Raw genomic sequence first — 17,445 nt, 5'->3', positions numbered from 1 at the left:
AGACAGATTAGGAGTCATGATGGAAGCCAAAGCTCCACTGTGGCCTGAAACCCGATCTGTTGACTTGATTTGGACCAGCGCTCTTATGCCGAGTGCTGATGCCTGATTACCGCGTACATCTCCACTTTATGCTGCTTTCTTTTGGCAGGGAGACATTTTCAGTTTCATACTTGTCCATTATATCCATTTAGATATCATGCAAAGAGATAAACACTGGAAAGAAATCCAGCTTCGACTACTGTGTGAGTGAGTGGGTCTATATATAGCTCACAGTCATCAGCCTACAGCTCATATACCAGTGTGATGGGACAGGAAACCTCAACAACAGAAAAGCTTCATCTACACCTGGTACGTTTGATACCAACTAACTGCTATGTAATACTGCCTGTGTCATATCTCTATAACTTCTGCATCATCAAGAGGTACTGTAGCACACACATTGCTGTTTTATAAATCTTTCAATAACCTTTCTTTTGGTGAGAGTGCAGGCATATTGGATGAGTAGGGGTGTTCTGATTTTTTGGCCCCCGATCCCAATCCCTGTACTTTAATATAAAATATTTAGTTTATAAGCTTAAAATTATTGATATGATAAATGAGAATGGAGAATGCACTCCTGAAACTGACGTGATGTGATCAGCTAGAGAGACATATCTCTAAAGGAACACTCGGTACGCTCGCGGTTGTACAGTGGTGTCATCCCTCACAAACGATCTCTGGGCGAGTACAGAAACCTGCTGCAGAGGGCACACAAAGGTGATTTTGGCCTGTTATCAAGTTACCCACGAAATGAACGTTAATTAGTGACAGCTGATATGACCTGTCACCGTGTGAAAGCACTGGTCAGCGCCAGCTAAAAATGAGAAGCTGCTACCTGAATGTTTTGGTACACTGACCTTTGCTAAGGATAATTAGCGTCTAAGCTTAGTGTCAAGCTCACTATCTAAACCCATACTTTTTCACTTTCACACACTCCAATTTTCACTTGCACATGCAGTGAAATGCTGCACTGTAGAGCCTGGCTGTGGTACGGTAAAGGAGAGCAGCAAAGAAAGGATCAGGCCCCGATACTGATCCTGAGACAGCTCTACTTTTTACTACCGGTAAACAATCGACTTTGTTGGAATTCTTACATTAGTAAAGCTTCCTGTTTTACATATCTCTGAAGGACAAGTGATATAATTGAACAGATATAAATGTATCAGGGTAGATATATTTTGGTGATTTCTATAGCATCTGTTGAACTTTGAATTGACAGCACTGTCCCACTGGTATTAAGGGAACCTTATCTTTGCAAGGCGGTGGTCATGCTGGACCACAGTTACGACTGTTCTTCCTGCTGTGATGATGACAAAGGGGGCCAGTAAGTGAATTTTAGTTTTGTTTGCTTTTCTCAATTATGTTGATTTCTTTTCCTGAATTTCTTTTTTATGTGTTGTCATTTTTTTTAACAGACCAGAAAGTCCTGAGTGGAGGAATACAGAAGGATTAGACTGAGACAGATTTTCAGGTGTTCAGAAAGCCAAACGAGTGATTTTCCAAATTTTGCCAAATCCTAATGGGAGAGTACAGAAATGCCTGACATTATTATCATGTCCCAATGTGCCAAATAGTTTCCCTTTCAACAATTTAAGGGCTGCTATGATTTGTTATGTTTGTTAGGATTTAGAATACTAATAATGCACATGAGTGTGGAGCACTAGAACGAGTGTCGTCAAAACTAATACTTGAATAGCAAAGTCTGTGAAGATCGAAAAAAGGTTTGAATTATGCAACTTTTAGAGTGATCAGCAGTCTCTCCCCTTCATGGGCCATTGGTTCATTCCACTGCCCACTCCAGAGAACTGCCAGGGCTGGATCAGTCCACTCCAGGAGGATTAAAAGAGGGGGGGATGCGGGGTAGCTCAATGAAGCATTTGTCGACGGCTTGCTCTGGTCTTGCTGCAGGCTTACGTTACCTCTTGGTGGGGGTAAATACGGTGGGAACATTCGCAGGCTGGTCATACCCATATTGACCCAGATGTTGGACTGGGGGGAGCGCGTGGCCGGCTGCTGGCGGAGGAAGAGGAGGTAGCGCGGGAAGAGCTCCAGCTCTGCTTGGCCTGTTTTGCTCTCCAGGATAACCTGTAAGGGGTGGAAAGGAACCAGAGATTGTCTTAAGGTCACTTTTACTCCTGTAGTTCAGTGCACTTGGTCAAAACCGGATAAAAAAGATGATACGTTATTGCCTTTTAGTTATGATCCATTATGAGTTCACACAGACTTTATACAAATGAACAGGAATGGGAAGTGAGTGGTGAAGCAAAAGAGAGCGAGAACGACAGCAAATGGCGAAAAATGGCAGTGCAACATGGTGGACTCCGTGGAGAGGACCCGCTAAGGCATTCTAAGTTAACAAAAACCCAACGATTCTTATTTTCAGGTGATTATACACTAAAGAAATCATACTTATTTTATATTATATTACATTTCTGCCAATAGATCCCTTTAATTGTCACACACGGGTCCTTTAAAAGTATATTGTGATGTTAACGTCACAGTGACAGTGAAGTTCATCAGCTGTTGAGTGGGTGTGTACTGTATTACAGACTGTATTCACTCACCGGTCGCGGTAGGCTGAGGTTGGCACCATACCAATGGTAGAGTGCCCTCCACACCGGCTCTGGCACCGTCTCAAAGTCTCTGCCAGGCACCAGCTGCAAGGAGCGCTTCAGCCTGCCACCCTCCATGGTTAACGTAGGGGCCTGCAGGGGCACAGCACAGACACAGCATTTAAATACGTGCACAAAAGACCCTATTCTGCCTACTTGGATTACAGATAATAGACGGAGACAGTATCCTAATGCTATGCACAGGCTGGCAGCCTGCTATCAGTACAGCATCATGTAGAGATAAGACAAAGGAAGCACCATCTGGCCTGCCAGCGAGGAGTGCCTCCTAATTAGGAATCTCAGATCATTTCTTCAAAGTCAAACTAAAGAAAAAGCTGGAGAAATATTCTCCTCACAGTTTTCTGATGTAACCGCCAGGTTGTCAAGAAACTGAAATATCTTTTCATCCGCAAAGAATTACACAAACTGCTCCAAACACGACACAAAACGATTCTTTTTACAGACTGAAAATGTGTAGTGTAGGCTGAAGCCACAGCTTATAACACCCACAAATTTCTATTTTTGATTGTACATTTTAATCTAGTCATACAATTATTTTTAAACTTTTCTTTATTCACAAAGCGTCCGACACATTATGAGCTCCATAATTGTGCCCCTTTAATTGAACTACAATGTTTTTATACATCAACTCTTTGTTTCGTAAATATGCACATGTCAATCAAATCATATTAGTTTTCTCTCATTTTAAAGACACATTTTGGGAAATACACTTATTTGCTTTCTCTCTGGGAGTGAGATGAGAAAATTAATATCACTCTCATGTCTGCATGTATATAAAGCTGGAGACAGGGCAAGCTTAGCTTAGCAGAGCATAAAGACTGGAGGCAGGAGGGAATAGCTAGTTTGGCTTTGTCCAGAGTTAAAAAATACACTTAAAGCAGTCTTATTTACACAATGTAAAGTACCTGAGGCTGAGCACAGGTTTAGGTTTTGGTCTCTGCTTCAAGAGGCTGCACACAATCACTGCATTGTTCCACAAGACACAGTTGACTACATATAAAACCATAAACCATAACCTGACCAGATGTTTCATATGTTTCCAGTCTTTAAGCTAAACTAGGCTAACCGTGATCTGACTCAAGCTCTGCACTTACTGATTATTTTTCAAATTGCTGAACTATTACTTTAAAGAATGTTTGGATACTTTGATTTGTACCGTTTGAGACTATTTCATTTAATAGAGACTGCATTAGTTATTTTTTCAGAACTAGTTTTGTTTACAATTCTTTTATTAATTTCAATTATATAAATATATATACACAACTCTTGTGTGTTTGCACCTGACCTGCATCCAATTACACTTTTAGCCTGATGTAACCTGGCTCACTGGATTCAAAATACAGTTTGGGAGCTCCGTGTATCGGTGACCAAATTGAGACTTGGGGTTTAAATGTTTTTAAATGTGAACGCCTATATACTCTAAATAAACTGGACGGTCTGCTTTTGTCTGCACTTCCACACATATTGACTTTGTACTGCTCATAAACAAAATGAACCGAGCAGCAATCACACATGCACACATCCTTGCCTTCATGGGGTCGGTATTGACCAGAGGCTGGTTGTCGATGGCTCCAGGTCTTTGTGCTGCCAGCTGGGAGGGGAGGTGGCCGTTGGCTCCAGAAAAACACTGATTGTTGTTGTCCGATACGTTGTGCTGACGAGCAAAACAGCTCTCTGTAGCGGAGGGAGCTACCTGGGGGCTCAGGGCTGCGAGAGGGAGCGACCAGGCCACACGCACAGGGAGGAAAAAAAAACAGAAATCACACAGAAACACAAACACAAAGCATTAAAATTCACTCTGACATCAGAAATGTGATGTTTTATCAAGTGAACTCATGTGTTTTCCATGAGTTTGGACATTGTAAAGATGCCAGTATAAATGATGAATAGTTCACCAATGAAAAGTGAGAACAAAATGTTTTATCAGAATGTATCCTAAATAAAAAATTAAATACACTTGATGATAAATTTCTCTAATGTACAACTGAATGATGGTTCACAGTCAATGATTCTATCCATGGAGCTCAAGTAAAGCTACTACAATGAACTTGTATTGTGTGTTGATTTTGGCGATCCCTGTGGACAAAAGCTGTTCTATAATGGCTCACATGGTAAATTCAGCATAATGTAGATTTCCATCAGTACAACAACAGTGATACTCATCAATGTGCAGCTCTGAATTTTTCTTTTAATCCGGGCAGTGTTTGTGGAAAGAAGCTTTTGAATGCATGACCGAATTAAACCATTTAAGATTTTGTTTTTCTTAAACATACAGTACACCAGCAGCAGTCAGAGTAATTGCTGTATTTTTGTTTTTACATGCTATCTACGGTTCTGTGAAGTGTGTTGACTGACCGGTCTCTGTAGCCTCCGAGGCGCTGGAGATAGCATCAGGTGACCTCTCCTCAGTGGGGCTGACCGCACTGAAGGTTCCCAGTCCTCCCAGTCTGTCCGGTGGGGTTGGCTCTATAGCGGCTGTGACCATTGGAGTTCTCAATGAGCTCAGGATGGACGGCTGCTCCACCACGATGCCCTTATGCTCCTGAACAGAGAGACAACAGCAGGGATTAATGTGATTAATGTGGTGTTTGTGGTTAATGTGGTTTTGCTTTTGCTTTTGTGTCACTGCTACCCAGTGTGATATCATTGTGCAGGACGCAGTGAAAACCCGGTCTATGTACTGTATGTATTATCCAAAACACTGGATTGTAAATTATTAGAATAATACAGCCTGGTTCCAGACCTCTAAAATCGCTGGCTCCATCTCTCTCAGATTGTTTCAGTGATTCCAGTAGGTCTACTGTTGTGCTCACTGACAGCTGTTTTTGTAATCAGATACTACGCACTCCTAAATTGTCCTTTACAACAACACACAGCATGTTAGGCAACACTTGCTATGATATATTATTAAATTATTATTAAACCTTTTATAGCACGCACTGAGGAACTTGTTGCTTCAATTGACTACATTTACCATCAACGCTGATTGGACATCCACATACAGTAAAAGGTGGTGGAATTTATCCTTTAAGTACAATACCTGTTCAAAAAGGTTATGTAGTATCATTATCAGTGCATATATACACATTTTGCCTGCTTTGAGTTGACTTACATATTTAACGTAGTCCTTCCACTGCTGCCACCACAGCATGGAGATGAGGAACCAGTTCTGACCTTGCTGCAGCCCATGTCTGCTCTCCCTCTCTAACCAACCTCTACACACAAACAAGACAATGGAAAATACTCATTATATTCCTCAAAGTGGTATACAATGACATGACAGATAAAGAGGACAGGTATGTACCTGATGATTTGTCCCTCCTCCTCAGGACTACCAGGCCGCAGCCCCAGGACTATGTGGCAGACCTGGACCAAGACAAAGCACGTGGAAAACGATGATGAAGAAATACCGCATTTCAATTTCAACACCGATACGAGTGGTACAACTACTGTACAGTATGTGGGTGTACTGACCTGGAAAAGCAGGTTTAAGAACTCATTGGCCAAAGCACTCTTCACGCTCCAGATCTGGTAGTCTTCCAGGGTCAGGTGACCCAGCTGGTGAGGAAGTCAAAAAACACAAAGGTCAGCATACTCACATTCACTGTTCTCAAAATATACACTGCTTTGAGACCTTGAAAGGTGGAAGACAATCTATTCATCTGCTAAAGTCATTGTGGGTGAAAATAGCTTAAAGGTAAGCAAGGAGGTTGCTCTGGGTGTACTGGGCAGCTCCCAGTGACAGCGTGTGGAACTATATGAATGTGAAGCTGGAGTTGAGTGTAAAGTGGTGTTGACTTTCTCTGAAACAAGGTTATAAAATCTAATTATATGATGGGGTAGAATGCAAAGGATTAACTTCCTGACAGCTACATTAATTATGATTCTGTCACCAAGATTTGTTTCTCACCTTGGTTGTGTCATGCATTTTCAGGATGCCCTCTACAATGTCTGACACGCTACTGTGCAGCTCCTGCAAGGAAATAAAATCTATTAGGATGAAGTAGCAAACACCAAGCACATTATCCCAAGATAGTGCTGTGAAAAAAGATCCCAACAGTCCCGGGTGTAAAAATGTGAATTGAGTAATTAGTACGATTCTGGGATGATCATCAATATCTGTCTGTTTGCAATGCCATACATTAGAGATGCTCCGATCAATCGGCCACCAGTCAAAGCCGGCCGGTTGTCAGTTGATCGGACATGAGGGGTGCCGGTCGACCAGTCTCATATATCCGTTTATTTGCCGTATAAATTTACACACATGCTGCATGATGGTTTTACTCTGGCACATGTCACAGCCAGTAACATAATGTCACAGCCAGTAATGTAACGTCACAGCTAGCAATGTGAACTTACAGGGAGTGTGTCTGTGCGATTGTCCTTCCACACCTCCAGCAAGGCCACCACCATTTCATGGAGTTCATCTCGAGACAGAACCCCGTCGCGGTCCACATCAAACACTTTGAAGCAAACTGGCAGTGAAAGAGAGCGAGGTAATGGTGAAATACAAATTTGGTTATGAAGCACAATACTGCCCAGAAACCCAACACCATTTAGTCTACTAGCAGGAAATCCAATTCTGACAGTACAAATGTAATTTCAAGCTCCAATGAACAACAATGATTGTGCACTAATGAGCTCCAGCACAAATCAACACTTTCCCAAAAAACATTTTTTGCTTTTCAACTTTCAAATTCCAGATAACAGCAGCTACAAAAAAGCTACAATAGACTGCACTTCTTATGATGAAAAAGGCTTTGCATGATATATCACGTGAAGTGTCTGGGATTTATTTATCTGTAACTGCTTACATTTCTGCCTTTCAGCAACAGGCCCCCTGCAGCAAGCAGAGAGTCCACAAGAAATCTCCTTAAAGTCGATGTGATTGTCCCGATTCTCATCGAAGGCGTGAAACAAGCCTGGAAAACAAGATCAATAACACACTTCATATTTATACAAAGCAAGTCATATTTATACAAAGCAAGACCCACATATGATCTAATTCATAGATTTACCTGTATGCACTTGACACCCTCCCCATGAGACATATGAAAAATACAGGTACATATTGTCTTACCTTCACTCAGTGAGGCATGGATGGGAGGTGAGACCAGTGGGACAAAGGTTTCCAAGTCGAAGCGGCCGGTTCTGGACTGGGCTTTCAGTAGCCAATAGCGCTTCTCCAAGTCTATAATGTCTGACTCCTCCACTGCAGGATAGGAAACAGGAAGCCAAAGTCAAAAACACAAGCAGTGCAACACTGTTCAGAGGGACCAGTTCTCTGAGTTTTGTAGTGTTGTTCAGTTAAACTACTGGAATCATTACTTAAGCTTAAAGCTATGTTTAGCTTTAGGTTTGTACTGCAAGTGAATGTGGCCGACTGACACTCTCTGGTGTTTATACCAATTAAGAACAGTCGCTTCTCGTCATATCAGATATCAACATCCTTTTATTCATTAAACTATGTTCCGTTTTCTTTCTTGTACATGATCATGAAAAAGAGCAACCTAGCTTCCTAAACTGGGTAAGGGATACAGAGAAACCTGGTTAACACAGCTGGAGAATCCTGATTCCGTGGCTATTTACATGTAAATGGATTCTAATGGCGTTTTTAGATGAATGTGTAAGACAAAACCTCCCCATGACAAAAGTGAGTAGATGACAACAAAACTGTGTTTTTGTAGATTACAGCCCACTTGTAATGCACTGCAGAAGGATTCATGTTTTGTTTTTGTAATGATTATATACTGATGTTGGTCACACAGATATTGAAAAGATGCAGCTTTGTATATTGTACACTGCTGTAGTCTAATTTTTGAAACACTTTCTAAAAAAAAAGAAGTTCAGTTCTCTTTTTAAAGAAGAATTTGAACGTGTAATGACAGTTGTCAGGGCAAACCAATGATCTGTTGATCTTTATAACTAACAACTCTCTAACAATGGCATGTTTAAATTGAAAATCAAAAACCGTGAGTTTAAAATTGAAAGTCAAATCAAATTGTGGAGTTGGAGATTCGTGTCACCCCTACTTCATAATGATAATTTTCAGCGAGTGGCTTTGGAGGGAGGCCTGAAGGGCCGGACTGTCAGTGTTGCCAACTTTCTCTATATATTTAGGGACTTTTGGAGCTGGTGCTGGTAGCTACAGAGTTGACAACACTGAGCTTGGTCTTTACGTTGGATCATTTTTAAACTCTAGCGTACTTTTGATAGTTTCTCAACATTACCGACCCTAGCTTTAACATGATAGTGGTCATGATATCACAGCAAACCCAGTTACGAACTGGCCACTGGGTGGAATGGTATTTGATTCAACTTGTAAAAAAGTGATAAACATCAGATAAATATAGCATATGAAGCCCTGCCGGGGTCAATGAACCAGCCTACCCCTTTCAACATGCTAATCCACAGCTTAAGGTAATAGGATTCAGCAGCTAGTCAGCCAAATGGAGCCAAAACATATGATAGGTGTCAAAGCACAGACACATAAATCAGATTGCAGTCAATTCCTGGCAGAAATTGGACAGTGGCTTTCCAGTCAGGCTATTAAAACAATTTCCTGAAAGCTTGTTTTTAGGGAGCTGTTGGTCACAGTTCCTGTCAGATTGGATGATGATAGTTGTGGTCGACTGCTGGTGAAGCAGCACACGGCAGAATGGACCATCTGTGTCCCTCTCACATCCAGGTTCTGTTTCCCTGTAGTCCAGAGGTGAACATCAGGACAGTTGACCTTGGACCTGACTCAGAAGCACTCAAATCACCTTTTTACTGTTCAACTCTACTTCCTGACTCAGACGTTTCATCTTAAAACAGACTAAAAGGGAGCAAGAAATCAATGATTTAGAACGTGAACGGGGACTATATGGAGAATGGCATGGAGGAAATAATATGAGGCTGATAAATTATTAAGGAGTATATATGGACTAAGGCATGAAGCGAGCACTAGAGATTCATGACTACCTTTCTGTCTCAAAGCTGAATTGGACCCCCCTCAACACAAACAAGGAAGATCACTTCCTAGGCAATAATCATAAAACGAGCACACGCTCACCCACGCACTGTGGTCCTGAACAACAAAGCTAAGCTACTAAAAAGCAGATTTATCAAGCTCTGAATATCAGAGAATGGTAGGGAACAATAGCATAGCTTTATTAATACATCAGTGATGAGTCCTGGTAGGCAAGGAGGAAAATAAATACTTGTGTTCATCATGCTGAACATTCCTCACGACAGCTGTGCTACCGTCTGACTGCTAATCTATAAAACTCATTACCCAGACTATGGATCGCCTCCTTCACATCTCACATCCATCTCAGGGTCGCTCCCTGCTTCTACAAACGTCAGTGTTCAGTCTTTGTTGGATTTCAAATCTTTGTAATGATGGCAGAATTTGAGTTAAGGTAGTTTATTCTGACAAATGCTAAAGTATCTTAAATGCATTAGTGGTAAATGAGTCTATAGACTTTGCATTCCTGCCACCCTTAAGATACAGAAGACCACCAGAACATCAGATTGTGTTTGACTCTGCAACCACAGGTCTGTGAGGAAAACACTGCCATTGAAGTTTTTCAATACTAGTGTTGATATGATAAGGTGACAAGTGTACAAATCTCTACAGGACATTTGCTTTTGGTACCAATTTTAACACATCTTGGTTGTTACCAAAAGATTTTGCGGTTTGATGTCCAGCTCTATTCACAAGGCTAGCAATGACAAAATATACATTAATATGTATTCCTCTTTAAACCAACTACAAAACAAATCAGAAGAAGTGGCCTTTAATGTCTATTCATGTCAACCAACAACCAAAACAGACCTCAAACGAAGCGTTCCAATAATGGCTGTTCCAGAAATGACCATAAACAACAGTCACAAGGTTATCCACATTAAAGAAAGGTCAGTGTTTTGCTTCTGTCTCTACGGCAGGTGCCTCGTCTGGCCCGATACCCACCTAGAGGTGCGACTCTCTCCGAGTGACAGCAGAGATACCATACCATTATCCAGGGAACATCCTAAGAGAGGTGCTGCCACAGCCAGCGTGTACCATAGCAAAGTCCCCGTGATAACAGCTCACAGAAACTACGGCATCCTGTCCCGGAGGCTGTTATTCCCACAGACTTCTACTCTCATAAATAGTGTGTGACAGTGTCGGAGGCTAGCAAGTTAGCAAAGGATTCAAGATCTGTCATGAGTCAAGCTTTACTTTCTTGTTCGGGAAAGAGTTAAGAACCAGGAGTGTGTCAGTCACTCTCTTTCTCCAACACACACACACCCACACACACAGTTAAGAGGATAAGGTGGGAGCAGGCAGATTAAAGGCAGCGTCCAGGTTCTCTGGACAAGACAGGTTCTTTCCAGCCCTCTGTCCTTAATTGGCAAGATAAAGCCTGGCTAAATTTACTTGGTCTGCAATTTTAAAGAGTGGTATTACTAATGTTGAGCGTACCACAACACAACTTCTTGGACTTTCAAATCTTCACGTCTTGCATACTGTACATACAAAAGTCAAGCAAAAAGGGGAAGGCTGCACAAGACACGATTCACATATATGATTTCTGAACTGAAAAAACATCTAAAAACATGTAGTTGCTGGAGCTGGGTATTCTTTTAATTTTTTCTACTGATACTGTAACGAGATGCAAAGACTAACTTTTTCTCTCCCGATACCAATTTGGATACCGCAGCTCTGCCAATAGCAGGTACCTGATAATAGTGCTCTCTTTTCCTCAGATTTAAAATCTGTATACCTCACTGGAATCATTTTGATGTTACGTAACATGAAGTCATGGATTGCTGCGGCACTAAAAGCTAAGTCGGTGGCCCGTTGGCGCTATAGGCTACAAGAACACCTTCGCCATCTAACCATCTAAAGAGAAAAATGGAGAGAGGTCTTCAGGAATTTGTTTCAATTGGGCAAGTTTTGATTGTTCTTTCATTTATTAGTGACTGGCCACTATCTGAAGATTGGCTTTTATTCAGGAATGTGTAAGTAGATTGTAAAAACATTTAACAAGAGACTAAATGGCCACCAACTAAAATTTTTCTGGACAGGTTATAAATATGAGTCTGAACATCAACAAGTAAACACATGTACCTATGTGGACATGCAATATATACAAACACATTGATTCATTTGCATGTTTTTGAGACTTACAGTGTGTGACGCCAGCCAGGGTCTGGTAGAAGGTGGGCGTGTCGCTGTCATCTGTGAGCGTGACGCACACTCCACCAGACAGAAGCCATCTGGATAAGGTGAAGGCCTCTTTGTTCTGCAGGAGCCAGTTCCTGAAACGCTCATAGTTCACCTTGTCACCCTGCCACGACACACAAACAAATAAATCAGGCTGGTAGTCTGTCAAAAGATGAAGAAGATGTTCTGAATCCATCTGTGACCCTAGCGGATGTGCTCCTAAATGCTCATTAGCCAGGAACAGGCTTTTTTAATGATGATTGGACCAGTGATAAGATGATTAGTAGAAAAATCTTGAGAGGTAGACATCTCAAAACCAGGCCAAATAAAACCAAAGCTGTCCATATGGGGACAAGGGATGAGAGAATGCATCTAACATTACATATTAATTAGGGAGATCCCGAGCCAATCGTAAGGATCAGTATCGGCCGATCCTGGCAAATTTTAATGGTCACATATCATGCTTATTTTTAGGTTCATACATGTATTTAAATTTTCTCCTAGAACATATTTACATGAAGTGATGGTCAAAAAAATACCTTTATTCTTCTCATACTGTCTGCCTGCATATGCCTGTATTCACCCTCTGTCTAAAACATCAATAAATCGCCGTCTACACAGCGTCAATGCCTGTCAGCTTTACTTTGATAACCTACGTCACTGTTTTTTGAAGTGGCTGAGTGGGCGTGAACAGAACACGGATGGACGTGCCCTTTAAAAGAGACTTTTGACTTTTATGGTTGTAAATGTTCATATGTATATCCACGTGGTGACAGGCAGGCTGTGGTGTTTGCTGACCTCACTGAAGCACCTCTTGAGAGAGGCCGGGACTTCGCCATCCAGGATCTGCAGAACTGCTTCTATATCGTCCCTGGCAGCATATCCACCCAGATCACTGGCAAACAGGCTGAAGAGGTCTGTGAGACAGACACGCACACACACAGACACAGAGTTTCAGAAGAGTTCAGCTTTATCACAGTAAGGCAGGCCTTTTCACGTAGCAGCAGTAAGGACGATAGAAGCTACAATGTCAATAACGTCCTGATGGATTAGCCTGCCTGCAACACATCAAGCACAGCACTCAGAATGAATGAGGAAGAGACGGAGACGGAGACAGAGAGAGAGAGACAGAGAGAGAGACAGAGAGACAGAGAGACAGAGAGACAAAGAGGCTAAAAAAAAACAGCAGGAAAGAAGAAAGATGGAATATCACTTTAATACCATCAGTCTTGTTGAGAAAATAAGTAATTCACCAAGGAAGGAACATTTTGTCAGCGGTATGTCCTTGCTTTCAGGTCAATTCAAACACCAGTGAAGTTATGTCTACCTCAAACATAGGTAGGCCCATCTTCACTCTTCTATAACAAGGTTTAAGTCAGACAAAAGACATAGAATATACAATCAGAGCACACATTTGAAAGGTAGATTCAGCAAATTGGAGAAGCGGACGTTTCTGCTGAGGAAACGGATCTGATGTATGTGGTCGTTGGCCGGTAGACCCTCTGCCTCCACCGTCTACCAATTCTCTGTCCCATCAATAACCCACTTTGACTGCAAATGCACCGATAACCTATTTAACCGACTACCATCTACTGTAGGTAATACACGGACTATGGATAACTATCTTATACAATCCCACTTCAAAATATATGAACTATCCCTTTAATGAACACTTGCACTAAACATACAGTAGAGTGGACTCATACTGCAGTTGTAAAGCTTTAGTACATGTATGATGTTTTAAATGCTCTGAGTAAGACTAACGATTTGCTGTAAACCAGTTCTCTGAAGATGATATGATATGTGATATTTGCAGTTTATGGCTGACTTTTTTCAAGACATTTCCGAGATTGTTGTTGGTTGGAAACATCTATACACTGTGACAGATTTGACATTTAACAGAAGAGCATTAACACAGTTAACTCATCAGAAACAACTTACACTTAGCCTTCTCCTCATCGCGTCCTCTGGTCAGAAGCACAAGACCCACGATCAGATTGTTGAAGTGCAGCCCTTTAGACGAGCCTCCGAATGAGGTGTAGATCACCTAAAACCCCAAAAATACACAACAACTTCATAAATCACCTCATGTTCACACCGTCTTCAACATGATGGACAAGTTAGCAGAAGTTCATTCATTTATAATAGCACTGACAACAGGGAAATTACCATCAGCTGTCACCAGTGAGTCTGTTTACAGCATTTTATCATTTCCACATTAATGTAATTGTGTTTCACAGACAATAGAATAGGTTGATACGACTTAATTAACACCTGGGAAATCTATGCATTTCATTGTGTCACTCCTTGATGCAGCATTTGCAGTTGAAATCTAATGTAGTGTAGAAAATATTCATTTCTTACAGGTAAAAATACAGGACAGGACCAATGTATCTGTTTCTGTTACTGGCTTCAAAAAATTATTTCTAACAGCAGCCTTCAAAAATCCAAATCAACTCAGGTCTTTTCTCGCGAGTTAGAGATCCATCCTAAGGGGGGCGCTGTAGTCATTTTGCAAAGCTGCACTCAGAGCATGAAGGAGAGGGTTACAGAGCAGTGTGTGCAGATGCATGAAGTTCACTTATATGTCTGTGAGCTAGTGGAGAGGTGACTGTGCAGTCAGTGAGCTAATGAGGTCTATGCATGTCAGTGGGTCATGCAAAGCAGAGGAGCTTCCCTCGTGGTTTTTTTAAAAAAAAAGGGAAATCATGCGTCATACTACGCAAGTTCTACCAGCAAACTTCCTCCATCTGCTGCAATCTTATCACAAAAAAATGCTTCTCATTATTCTGTATAATAAGGAAGAATATGGAACCGTTGTCGGTTGGTGTTTGTAAAGAGAGAGAGAGAGCAGTGATGGTGGAGCGAGTTATAGAGTGAATAAAGAGAGGGAGCGGCGTTAGTGAGAACAAAGCAGTGAGTTAGAGAAATAAAACGTTATTTTTTTTATTGTTTCACGGCGATTATTTCTAAAGCTCAAATAAAAACGAACGTAGCCGAAGGGCAGGCTTTATCCTGTCCTCTCTGTGTGTGGCTCAGTAAAGGGGGGGGACACTGTCTGGAGCACCTGTACATAAGTACATAAGAACACACAACCTGTTCTCATCCGTGAAATACGGCTGCTTTCTATCTGACGGAGCTAAAATGGGGACTTGTGCCTCGGTATCAGAAGCCGGGGGGGTGTGACAAATCGGTGGTATTTGACGACCTGAATGGGCTGCACACCTTGCGCGCTGTTATTGCCTAGGGGTTACATCACCACGTGGGGCTGAAAGGCTGTTTGCTGAAGCCCAGAAACATGTCAAACACAGCACCATAAGAAGGGTCTCTGCAGATACAGACACCACCACACACTGCTAGAGGGTCAGATGTGATGATTGAGAGAAATTATCTTTGTATAAGTCTATACATTGTTTTTTAGGACATTCTTGTTAACTGGTGCACCAGCAATTCGGGCAACAACTACAACTAACGCTGCCTCACGTTGATAAGATCAGTTCTTAGAAGTCTGCTAATGACAACATTATATGACTTACTTATTTTTTTACAAAGACCCTGGCAGTCACTTCATGATCTGCTGGTGCAACACTTCAAGATCACAACTACAATGGAGCTACACAATCTCTCCTGTCCTTCCCTCTGAATAGGACAATTTGCGGCCGAGGCCTACAGTATGTTCTGTATTACGATTAAGTGATATGATGTCATGTGACAAAACGGAAAATGCTATTGTACATATGTAAGCAAGAGCTGAATTAAAGCAGTGTGTTTTTGCGTTTCAAGTAACAGGGTTTCCAACAGTGAGTGTGTTTTTGCTTTATGGAATCTATATGACCAAAACACGCCTGACCGTGAGGTGGCACTGAGCTCCATCATCTGAAAGCACGTCCTTTGAAGGTAAAACACCACGTGTGTAATCATTTTAAACTCAGCTAATGGCATCACAGCCAAATCTGAGCAGTCTCCTGTTTGCAGATTCTATATTTATCCAATACATGAAAGCACTATGTATGCTGTCTGTATGATGTTGAGGATCACTAAACAACAAACAATCAAATGATTTTATAATAAATAAAGGAAGAATGTGTTTTAACAGGAAGATAGACTTGATTTATGAAGTGTTACTGAGATTTCTGAACATTAAAAACAACATGTCTGTGTCGTGACTGACTGACTGATGAGGCTCAGGCTTTCTTTGAACTGTCAGTATGCAGCGGCCATGTTTCTGTTTGAAGAGACCAGCAGTAATGTTAGATCTGGACCGCTGTCACCGCAGTAACTGCTGCCATGGTGACAAAGGAAAAGAGGAAGCAGAGATGCTGAGAGAAAAAAGGAAAGAAGACACATGCTTTAGTGTTCAAAGATAAAGGGATTAGGGTTGTAAGAAAATATCGAAAATATCGAAAAAGTCCAGTCTGCTCTGATTGGCTTGAGAGAAAAATAGGGTGCACCTTTGCAAAGGTAGTTCTCAAGCTGTGGGCGGTATATTCTAATGAGCCTGCATGGGACATAGGAAGGGGAGTCACATCTGAATGGCTTGTTGAATCACATGTTCTCTGATTCTACAATTCTACAATGTCCCAGACGCTTTTGTCCAAAGCGACGTACATCTGAGAGTTCATACAACATAAGCAAGGATCTAGATAGGAGGGAACAATAACATCTTCAGGTCCGATCGGACACAGGTGTCACAGGCAGTGCACAGAGGCAATGCACAGGGTGGATAGATGAATATCATCATGAATATCTTAATCAACATCAGCAACATCCTCAATATCGTTATCAACATCATCAATAGCATCAATGTCAATAGGTGCGGAGGTGTTCATGAAAGAGCTGGGTATGGGTCGGAGCTAGGCAGCCCACAAATAACTGACTTCTTTCACAGTTTGTGGGTTGGTAGGCACTCCAGATACCCAGATGTATGTACACAAGCACTGAAAAGGGAGTTTTTAATGATATACCCCCTTTAGGTCTGGCAGCATATAGGGGAGGGACAGGATGACACTGTGTGTCAATGTATGCTGAAGAACTGTAAGGAGCCCTGGTTGCATCATGATCTGCAGCCACAGTGAACTCATGCTGACTGTGTAAGTTTGATGGGTTAGCAGAAGTAACCAACAAGAGCTATAGGGTTTCCCAGTGTATTACAGCAGAGATGCACTGCCATGCCTAAAATCCAACTGGCCTCCACAAAAGTCAGAAGACATTATTACACTTTTATGAAATATAACATTAAAAAAGGGAAAAAAGAATAGAGGTGCTGAATCATAGAGCAGAGGGGGGGGGCAGGGATGTACATGAAACCTGCCTTGGCAGAGGTCTGCGCTCTCTGAGTGCACTTCTAGTTTAGGATAATTAGCATTGTCAATCTGTGTATCTTGCCAATCTCAGCGTCTGAACTTAAAAACATTTGCCAGTGCACACAAATTATTTTTCACTTGCATATGCAGCAAAATGCTCACACTGTCAAGCCTGGCTCTGGTAAAGAAGAACAGTGCTGCAACACACTTCAGGCTGGAGTGGACATTACAACATGCCTGGTTGGTATTGGGACATCTCTATTAGTAAGGCTCAGGA

General features: G+C 41.7%; 1 protein-coding gene across 2 annotated transcripts in view; it reads right to left on the bottom strand.

Annotated features, from left to right (window-relative positions):
• The window catches only part of usp32 (ubiquitin specific peptidase 32), a 50,760-nt gene that overhangs the window by 14,459 nt on the left and 18,856 nt on the right, over positions 1-17,445 (bottom strand). The window contains exons 3-16 of one of the 2 annotated variants that reach the window (XM_037775012.1): positions 13,807-13,912; positions 12,664-12,782; positions 11,830-11,989; positions 7,753-7,884; positions 7,487-7,594; positions 7,032-7,147; positions 6,583-6,645; positions 6,147-6,230; positions 5,977-6,038; positions 5,785-5,887; positions 5,028-5,214; positions 4,201-4,379; positions 2,604-2,744; positions 1,959-2,124 (exon numbers count right to left, since the gene is read on the bottom strand). In XM_037775012.1, coding sequence (XP_037630940.1) covers positions 1,959-2,124; positions 2,604-2,744; positions 4,201-4,379; positions 5,028-5,214; positions 5,785-5,887; positions 5,977-6,038; positions 6,147-6,230; positions 6,583-6,645; positions 7,032-7,147; positions 7,487-7,594; positions 7,753-7,884; positions 11,830-11,989; positions 12,664-12,782; positions 13,807-13,912 — 1,726 coding nt within the window. The remainder of the gene's footprint in view (positions 1-1,958; positions 2,125-2,603; positions 2,745-4,200; positions 4,380-5,027; positions 5,215-5,784; positions 5,888-5,976; positions 6,039-6,146; positions 6,231-6,582; positions 6,646-7,031; positions 7,148-7,486; positions 7,595-7,752; positions 7,885-11,829; positions 11,990-12,663; positions 12,783-13,806; positions 13,913-17,445) is intronic. The other variant, XM_037775013.1, reaches the window with a different exon arrangement.

The sequence above is a fragment of the Sebastes umbrosus genome, chromosome 7 (assembly GCF_015220745.1).
Source record: "Sebastes umbrosus isolate fSebUmb1 chromosome 7, fSebUmb1.pri, whole genome shotgun sequence".
NCBI classification, from domain to species: domain Eukaryota; kingdom Metazoa; phylum Chordata; class Actinopteri; order Perciformes; family Sebastidae; genus Sebastes; species Sebastes umbrosus.
Note: the sequence above shows the minus strand (reverse complement) of the source record. Positions and strands in the feature narration are given on the sequence as shown.